The following is a 10,073-nucleotide window of genomic DNA, read 5'->3' on the forward strand; positions in this document are numbered from 1 at the left end:
AGAGTTATTTTTATTTTACACAGGAAAGACATGACAGGGAGATTTGGAACTTTCCCAAAGACATAAAGTAAAGTGAATGAATCATTGAATGAATGAAGAGAAATAGAGAAAAAAAGAGAACTGAAAAGTAAGGAAAAGAAAAGAAGCAAAAGAAAAAGCTGCAATAGAATTCATGTCTCCAGATATTACCATCCTGGGATATTTTTTCCCATTAGAACCACTTTTCTACCTACCAATTTTAAATGATTACTCACATAGAGTACGTATTTGTAAAGGCCATTTTAATGGAATTTAACATCACTTCACAATTGGTTTTTCCCCATGAGTTCATGAACTGAGCCACACCAGCCAGGGCAGGGTGTTTTTTTATGAACAAAGAAAATAACAAAATACAGTAGAAACTAATAAAATAGAACAGAATGAAAAAGAACGTATCAGCATGCACCTATTTTGAGATGTTTGTTTTACACTCCTGAACTGTCCATTTCAAAATGGGTAAGAATAATAAACTGCTATTTTATGTATGTTACCAGAATTAAACAAACTATTTTGAGATGTTTGTTTTAGATATATGGTTATGTGTATAAATGTAGCCTGCATCACACTGTAAAATGTACTTTTCCTCTTTATTGTGTTTAAAACTGTTTGAATGCCAATCCTTTGTGGAAGGGTATTATTGAATTCTGTTAAGAATTTTTAGAAAAAGTTTTCCAGAAGTTCAGAACAACATAAGCGAAGTTCACTGGAGTTTGAAATAGGGAAAACTCTGGACCTTTCAAACATTTCCTTTGTTTTTTCTTGTGGTAGGGTTTGTTTGTTGTTGCTGTTTTGCCTTTAAAAATATTTAGTAGATTTTATTGTTAAGAACAGTTTGGCTCAGTGTATAGAGTGTCGGCCTGCGGACTGAAGGGTCCCAAGTTCAATTCCAGTCAAGAGCACATGCCTGAGTTGCAGGCTTGGTCCCCAGTAGGGGGCGTGCAGGAGGCAGCTGATCAATGATTCTCTCTCATCATTGATGTTTCTATCTCTTTCTCCCTCTCTCCCTTCCTCTCTGAAATCAATAAAAATATATTTTAAAAAAGAACAGTTTTATATTTATAGAAAAAATTGTATAGTATAGAGAGTTCCCATATACGCTCCATCCAGTTCCCTCCTAACAGCTTACATTAATAAACACTATCATTTACTAAAGCCTATACTTTGCTCAGATTTCCTTAATTTTCACCTACTATCTCTTTTCAGTTCCAGGATTCCATTCAGGATAACACAATACATTTAGTTGTGTTTACTTAGGCCGCTTTGGCCCGTGACAGTTTTTCACATGTGGCTTGTTTTGGATGACCGTGAGCGTTTTACGGAGCACTGGTTAGGTATTTTATAGGATGCTCCTCTATTGGAATTTGCCTGATGTGTTTTTCTCATGATTAGACTGGGGTGTTGGGTTGCTAGGTTGAAGATTAACAAAGCTAAGGTACCATTTCACGGCATGATAACATAGGTACGTACTATCAGCAGGATTTATCACTGTGGATGTGAGCCTTGATCAGCTGGCTGAGGTGGTGCTAAGTAGCCTTCCCCACCATAATTTCACTCTTTTTTAACCCCCTTTCCACACTGGTCTTTGGGAAGCAACCACTCTGCTCCTTTTTAAAAAAAATAATTTAATTAAAGGAAGTCTGAGCTTCAGTAAGTCATGTTGAGTTCTTTCCAAAGAAAGCTACTTCTGAGTACACCATCCCTTTTTAGATATATCTTTTTCTGCAAGAGGACACTTTTTTTCACGTCTTAGATTTTTAGGTTCCAAGTATGAAGCACACAAAAAGCTGAGTGATTGACGTGGAATTCCAAAATAAGTTGGAGCCCTAACCGGTTTGGCTCAGTGGAAAGAGAGTCGGCCAGCAGACTCAAGGGTCCCAAGTTCGATTCCCGTCAAGGGTATGTACCTTGGTTTTGGGCACATCCCCAGTAAGGGAGTGTGCAGGAGGCAGCTGATCGATGTTTCTCTCTCATTGATTTTTCTAACTCTCTATCCCTCTCCCTTCCTCTCTGTGAAAAATCAATAAAATATATTTTTTTAAAAAATAAGTTGGAAAGAAGTTAACCCAAATCAATTGTAGGTCTTTTTTTTTTTTTTTTTTTTTTTTTTTTTTTTTTTTTGTCCTTTTTTTGTTAATCCTCACCTAAGGTTATTTTTCTATTGATTTTTAGGGAGAGTAGACGAGAGAGTGAAAGACAGAAACATTTATGTGAGAGAAACACATCAATAGGTTGCCTCCTGCATGGGCCCTGACCAGGGCCTGGGCCAGGGAGGAGCCTGCAACCTTGACTGGAATCGAACCCAGGACCCTTTGGTCGGCAGGCTAACGCTCTATCCACTAAGGCAAACTGGCTAGGGCAATTGTAGGTCTTTCTGACTTTTCTCTTCAACTCCAGATTCTGACATTTTAGAAGCAAATTTAACCCCAAGTATGTTGGGGGGTTTTGTTTGTTTGTTTTGTTCTTTTAACATTCCTTTATACCTAGTACTTAGAAAGGAAAATATCTTACTGAAAAAAAAAAAATCCAATAACTTGGAGTACTTTCTTTAGGTGGAAGAGAGCTGTAGGATCAAGTCTTCTGAAATATTCCCCAGGTAAATGCCACCCTACCCAAACACCTGCTACTCATCTTTCATTGAGGTTGCCTAACTTTCTACCACTCCTGCTCCCGTGGACAAAAACAACAGCAAAGAGCGTCCTGAGCAAGCCCAGGCTCTGCTTTTGTTACTTCTCCGCATATTCTCCCTACAATGCCCTCGTTTCGTGACTCACACGTGGGCTCATGTACACACGTGTTGTTTTTATTGCTCTATTTATTTTAACTTTCTCCTCCATTCAGGCCAGAACAAAGCCCTCCCCCTGAGTAATGTGGATCAGAAGTCCAGGTCTTCTCCCTCTCATTCTGGGAAAGAAGAGGAAATTTTACCTCCTCCTCCACTGTACACAAATCTAGTGAGAGGAAAATGCCATTGCTTGTTGCTAAAAGAGCAGTGACATTCAGCAATGAAAGACAGACTCTTACTCCCCAATCAGGTATGAAGTTATTCTTAGTGGACTTCAAGTCCTTGCTATTTCCCACTGTCCTAGTGTCCCCACCCAGTCACAGGGTTCCCTTTGGGATTCAGTCTCTCCCTCTGGCTCCCCAAACTCATAATCCTCCTCCCTCTCCTTCCCCCGAATCTGGCAAAACTCTGCTTTGGGTCTTTTATCCATGTGAAGATGAACATTACTAACAAGAATCTTAGCTTTGTCATTTCCCAGTAATATTTGCAATAAACAAGCCTCCAGATTATCCTTCAGCTTGGAGGAGAATCTGAACTCTGTGGTTTCAGGAAAGTCATGAGTAAGGAAAGAGTAGCATCTGGGGAAACAGAGAGGGTGGGGCTGAGGTTTTCCAGATATCCTACACACCCGATTCCACGGTCCTTGCTCAACTTTGAGTCTTTGAAAGACTGTGGCTCTCTTACATCGGTCTTTCTCCCTCTCTCTTCTCTTTTTGTATCCATGTTTTTTTCTCTTCCCTCTTCCCTCCCTTCCACTCTCTCTAAAACTAATGGGGAAAAAATATCCTCGAGTGAGTATTAACAAACAAAACAAAACAAAAACATGCAATACCTGACTATATTTAGTCAGGGGCACTGACCTCCTTCCCCTTAGATTGTCAAATGAAAAACTGACAACAGCCAGTACAACAATCGCTGTCCAGTGTGAATGAATCAAAATTATACCTTTTATTTTCCAGATTTGCAAAAAAATTTTTTTGGTGTGCCACCGAATTTTAGTAACTAGTTTATGTGTGCCATGAGATGGAAAAAGGTTGAAAATCGCTGACTTACAAATGTAGAACCTAAATATAGTGCATATTCTAACAATAGGTTATAGCAGAAGGTTTACCAATAATAACCAACTCTCTCTCTTCTCACCTTTTCATAATAAAAAATGAAGACACAATCTTTAAAATTGCTTTTCATCCACAAGAGGGAAAAGGATCAAAGGGGGAAATCACTGCTTTTTATGGACTGGCTCTCGATTTCATGAGAGTAAAGTGAGATGTGACAATATAAAGCACCTTTCGTATGTCCGAGCTGGCTACTGAAAAGGCTGGAAAACAATACAGGGGACTGTAGGAACTGGCAAGAAAAAAAAAGTTTTAATCTCAATTCTTTAAATTGCTAGCAGTATGTGACCAAGGTCTCACAAGGCGTCCACCTTCGGTGCAATGAATGTTTCTATGGCTCAGGTGTCTGGGCATGACTTAGCTCAGTGCCTCTGTCTCAGGGTCTCTCAACAGGCCTGCAGGCAAGGTGTCCATCAGGGACATGTAAGCAAGAAATTTAATTTTAGAGGGGAAAGCAATGGCCAGGCAATTAACTTGTGCATTTTTAAAAGCTAAACTGTATAGAGAAAAAGTAAATAATATTTGTAAATGAATAAGTTATCTCATTTATGAAATTGAAAAGATCATTAGGACTATTTTAAATGGATTTTCAGTACAGGGTTGATTGTAAGTAACGCCCATAAGAGAACAGAGGCATCGATTTTTCTGAGATGATTGTTATTCAGAATCATTTCAACTTGGCTTTAGAGTGCAGGGAAGGCAGCATGTCCATAGGAGCCTAAAGCCTCATCCTCTTTTAACAGCATTCCCCTGTTAAAAACCTCACTCACAGGATAAAGAGCAAGTACTCGGCCTATCCACTAGGCCCTATAGTGTCTGGCCTCACTCTAACCATTCCCTCCTCTTCATTTTCTCATACTCCCGGACTCCCTCACTAGATCTCTGTGCTCCCTTACCTGCCCCCCTGGACCACCTACCAAGCTCCTTCCCACCTCTAACCTTTGCATAAGCACTAGTTGAGCCCTCTGTCTTGGCCACTCTCCACACCTGACTACCCATTGTTCTGTTAGACACAATCATCCCTTGGATCTTATCTCAAACATCTCTTCCTCAGAGATATGTTCACACTGGATCAGGTTTCCCATAGCCTCTTATGCTCAGCTTTTTTCAATAATGTAATTGATAATTATATATATGTATATATTATTTAATTGCTACCTGTCTCCCCAACTGGACCAAGTTCCCTAAGCAGAGGGGTCTCTCCCTGTCTGAGCACATTCTCCCACCTTCAAAATTAGCCTGGAACTTGACCCCTGAAGAATGTACCCTCATGTACTGATCAGCTACCTGGCACCACCCCAGACCCTATCTAGATAATGAAGAGGGAGCAAGTATGGGTCGCCATGAATAAGATTTTTAAAAAATTAGGTTGAGTTTGACATATACAGTTGTCTAGTAAGATAGCCTAAGAGCTCAAACAGTGATAACCTAAAATTTTCTGTGGAAAATCCCAGTTGCTTATATAATTTCGCTCACTGAAATGATGACTCCTTCTGTCGCTCATTTCCTTCCAGACCTAACAGCATGGGTCATTGCTCTTTCTCTGCAACCAGAGCTAGGAGTTTTTTTTTAAAAAAAATCATTAGCAGTCACTTCTCACCAAGGTCCACCTACCACGACAAGGTCTTTACATTCTACTTAGTTCCCACTCTGGATTTGAGGGAAGATGGGAGGCTGACTTTTCTTTTCATAGGAAAGTAAAACAACTCCAGTTGTTTTATCTGCTCATTTGGATTATCCTGACCATTATTACAGAGAATTATGACCTGGTAACACAAAGACTTGCCATCTTAAGTGGAAATTATCCTTATCAGAAAGTGTTACTTATCAAAGCCAAGCTACTGAAAGTCGACAGCAGTGAACCATATGCTATTTAAGCTGGGACTCTGAGTGACCCATATTTTTTTAAGTTGGTGATTTGACACATTCCTTCACTCATTCACTCAGCAAGTATTGGCTGATGACCATCTCTGTGTCAGGCACTAGGATCATGAGGGTCTCCCCAAAGTCTGAGACATTGGAGCAAAAAACATCTTGCCTGACTCAAAGGAGAATCAGAGAAAAAAAAGAGACAGCTTCAGGTCAGAAGATAGAAATGATCTTCAAAGGAAGTTAACTGTGATTTGAATAGTAAATGTTATCAAAATGGACTTAGATGAGGTGGCACCATTAATCTCAGGAGTAAGCGAAACAACACAATGTTCAGCTTGTTGCCCATAGACACAACATCAACGAAAGTCAGCAAAACCTTCCCGGGATTATTTTCTTTCTAGAAGATTTACATGTGATTATAGCTGTCCTATATTGGGGAGTAGGGGGAAGAAACAAAACCACAAATGACTACTCAAGGGTACACGTTGTGCTTCCCATTTGTCTCAGAGGTCCCCAAGACCACCCACATGCTCAGGGACTCACTAGAATGACTAACAGGACTCAACATACATTGTAACCACAACTATAGTTCATAGCAATGAAAGGATATGCAACGGGATCAGCAGGGGAAGAGAGACACTGGTGACATCTGAAGAAATCCATTTACAGGCTGCCTATGCTCTCTCCCTCCCTTGAGTAGACATGGCGTATGCTCCCTTCTCGACCAGCAAAAAGTGATGCATGTGCAATGTTTCTGCCCAGGGCAGTCCATTAGAGACTCCACACCAAGGTTCTTATTGAAACTGGTTATGTGGCCATCCTCTGCCTGGCAAGGAACAAAATTTCAGCCTCCCAGAATAAAGCAGGTGTTCACCATTAATTACAGTGTTTGCATAATCTAGGCATTGTGAATCATCTTTATCCTTCAGAGAATAGAGAGAACATTCCACAACCCAGGATCCCAGGCGCCAGCCAAAAGCCAAACTTGCACGAGGCCCTTCTAGAGACAGCAGCCTCAGAGTCGCTGTATTAACTCTTCTGCACGCAATTCTTTCCATCTTCTTTCAGAACATGTTGTAGAGAAGAGAAAATGCATGTTTCTCTCTCTCTGTGTACATGGCTAAAGAAAGTGTGGTCAGCTTCAATTTTTAGACTGTTATCGCTAGAGTTATTACTAGGAATTATCATTTTTGGATGAATGTTACATTAATAACATTGTTGCTGTCTAGTGTTAATGATTATAGTGGCAATATTATTAATTTCTATGATACATTGTGTATAATATCTCAATATAACATTCATATTAACCCTTTCCATGATCATGTTAAAATCATGACAACCTCAGCAGATTCTGTTTGTGGTTCCTTATCATACTTTTCTTCTAATCTGTTGCCTTCTTTAACAGGACGGGCCTTCTGTAGCTTGAAGTAGCCAACCATGGATTTCAAGCGTGTGAAGGACTATTTCTCCTGGCTCTACTATCAATACCAAATCATCAGCTGCTGTGCTGTCCTGGAGCCCTGGGAGCAATCCATGTTCAATACCATCTTGCTGACCATTTTTGCTATGGTGGTGTATACTGCCTATGTTTTTATCCCAATCCACATCCGCCTGGCTTGGGAATTTTTCTCCAAAATCTGTGGCATTCACAGTACACTTTCGAGTTGATCTTGGTTGCATTCTGTGAATTGGCAGTGAACATGTATATGTTGCTTACAACTCCTTGTTTTAGGTGATTACTGTGTCTTTTTTCACTTTCTGATTTAAAAAGCTCTCACTTCTCTATGCACTCTTAGGTCCTGCCTGAAATTTGAGATAGATGCCTCTTTAGGTTCTTTTGTACATGTTACATTGTGCATTAGACCAAGATAATACAATGACCTTACCTCACGTACCATATTTTCTCAACTTAAATCTATGACTTTAGTTGTTTTTTTAAATCAGGAAATTTCATATAAAATTTTTCTGGAAAGTAGGCTTATGAGACCTATCAGAATCATGTTTAAAATATCTGCTCCCTTGATACCTATTCTATACTAAAGGATATATTTTTAAAAATGTGTTCATAGGCTACTGTCAAAAGTATCAGATCCTTGTTTACAATATAAAGATGTGAATAAATTATATGGGCCCCCTAAAGTATTGTTTTTTTTACTCAACTACTGATACCTAAAATCCTTTTACTTCAAGTGCAAAAGAATAGGCTGAAGGCAATTATCTGCTTTCAGACATGGTTCCTGAATTGTTTCGAATGTCTCTAAAAGTCTGGCTTTATAACAATTTAAAACCAACAATGTTGATTTTAGATAACCCAGTAATTATTATAATACAAAATAATTTTTACGTATAAGAAACTAAATATAATCAGAGTAAATTCAGACATTGTGACTGTGATGTTGTCTTGCCTTGCATGATGCTGGAGCGGGAGGAAGAGGGAGGGAGAGAAAAGAAATTGTTTTTTTTCTGTGCTTTCACTCAGTGGAGGGAGAGCATGTATTACGCTACAGGAAGGAAAGCTAATAAATAGGCTGGGAGTAATATTCTACCAGCAGGAACTTGACAGCTCCAGTTAAATACTCCTTTGCAGAGCAAAATCAAGATTTATTAAATTTCCTTCAAAGTGTTCATTTTAAAAACAATTGCTGCCCTAGTTGGTTTGGTTCAGTGAATGGAGCATCAGCCTGGGGACTGAAGGGTCCCAAGTTCGATTCTGGTCAAGGGCACATGCCTGGGTTGTGAGCTGGGTCCCCAGTGTGGGGTGTGCAGGAGGCAGTCAATCAATGATTCTCTCTCATCATTAATGTTATTAGTCCAGCCGGAGTGGTTCCATGGTTGAGCGTTGACCTATGAACCAGGAGCTCACGGTTCAATTCCGGGTCAGGGCACATGCCTGGGTTGCAGGCTCAATCCCCAGTGTGGGGGGTGCAGGAGGCAGCTGATCCATGATTCTCTCTCCTCATGGATGTTTCTATCTCTCTCTCCCTCTCACTTCCTCTCTGATATCAATAAAAATAAAAAAAATAAAAAAATTAAAATTAAAAAATAAAAACATTTGCAAATTTTAATTATACTGCTGAATCAGATGTGAATACCAAAGATCAAGCATTGCAGTTTTTCTTTCCTCTCAATAAATATCAATATTAGTGATACTGGAGGGTAAAAGTATAAATAGTTTTTGGACAATATTTGCATCCTTGTTTGTGTTATGGAGAAAAAAATTTCCAAAAAGAGCTAGAGAGAAAGATGTTTGGCATGCCAAATTACCTTGCATGTTTGTTTTAAAAAACACACACAAGCACATGGTTTGAAGATAAACCAGATCTGAACATGTATTTGTTGATTTTTGCAAAATAAAATTAGGTTTCATTTTATAAATAAAATATCCACTTCAGATTTGCTTTTTCCTCCTATTGCACTAGATGCTTACATTCGTATTTCTCCCTTAAATTATCATTTCTTACTAATCCATTGTGGCAACTGATCTTAAAACTAACATTTACCAAGGGTCTTCTCCATGGTGGACATGTTTTACATGATGAGGTAGGTGTCACGGTCTTCCAGTTAAAGGTAAGGAACCTACTAGAACTTGGAAAAGATACATTTCTTGTTCAAGGTCCTTTAGCAAAGCCGGGAAGCAGATCCAGGTCAGGACCACACGAAAGCCCAAGGGAGGACAACGTGAGCAAATGAAAGCTGATGGAATGGGAGTCACCACGTGTTAGAAAGCAGAGCCCCGTCAAATGAAAGGAGACAGCTGAGGTCAGAGACACAACAAGCCCAGGACCCAGCTTCCGCCTTTGCTGCCTCCTCGCGTACTGTGCTCATCATTTCTATGCTGTCCAGGTCCATATGCCTCTTTTAAAAGTGCTTTCACTTTTAAATATTTAACAGAGGAGTCTCAGTTAAAGCATGAACTTGGATGCATTCCCAGTTCACAATGATTCAACACCTTTAGTACGTGGACCCCTGCTAAGTACTCTTGGAATGCAATCACAAAGGTACTGCACTGACCTTAAAATCCTCCTTCTAAAAAGAAGAATTAAAATAAATATGAACAGACACAGCAAGCTTGATAAAGGATATTGCAAACCACAGCCCCAGGATGTCACTTTAAAGGTAAGCATTTCCTCTAGGCAATCAACATAACAAACACAGGGTACAAAACATACAATCAAATATGATTGGGGGGGGGGGCAATCTGTGGAAGGGAAGAGGGCTCTGCCTGCCCTGCCTGCTCTGTCAGATGAGGCAGAAATGCTCTTGTC

General features: G+C 39.7%; 1 protein-coding gene across 1 annotated transcript in view; it reads left to right on the plus strand.

Annotated features, from left to right (window-relative positions):
- Window positions 1-7,947, plus strand: part of SPTSSB (serine palmitoyltransferase small subunit B) — a 26,572-nt gene extending 18,625 nt beyond the window's left edge. The window contains exon 3 of the mRNA XM_006753807.2: window positions 7,214-7,947. Within this exon, the coding sequence (XP_006753870.1) occupies window positions 7,246-7,476 (231 nt within the window). The 5' untranslated portion in view covers window positions 7,214-7,245 and the 3' untranslated portion in view covers window positions 7,477-7,947. The remainder of the gene's footprint in view (window positions 1-7,213) is intronic.
- The last annotated feature ends 2,126 nt before the right edge of the window (window positions 7,948-10,073 follow it).

The sequence above is a fragment of the Myotis davidii genome, unplaced genomic scaffold (assembly GCF_000327345.1).
Source record: "Myotis davidii unplaced genomic scaffold, ASM32734v1 scaffold570, whole genome shotgun sequence".
In the NCBI taxonomy this organism is placed as follows: domain Eukaryota; kingdom Metazoa; phylum Chordata; class Mammalia; order Chiroptera; family Vespertilionidae; genus Myotis; species Myotis davidii.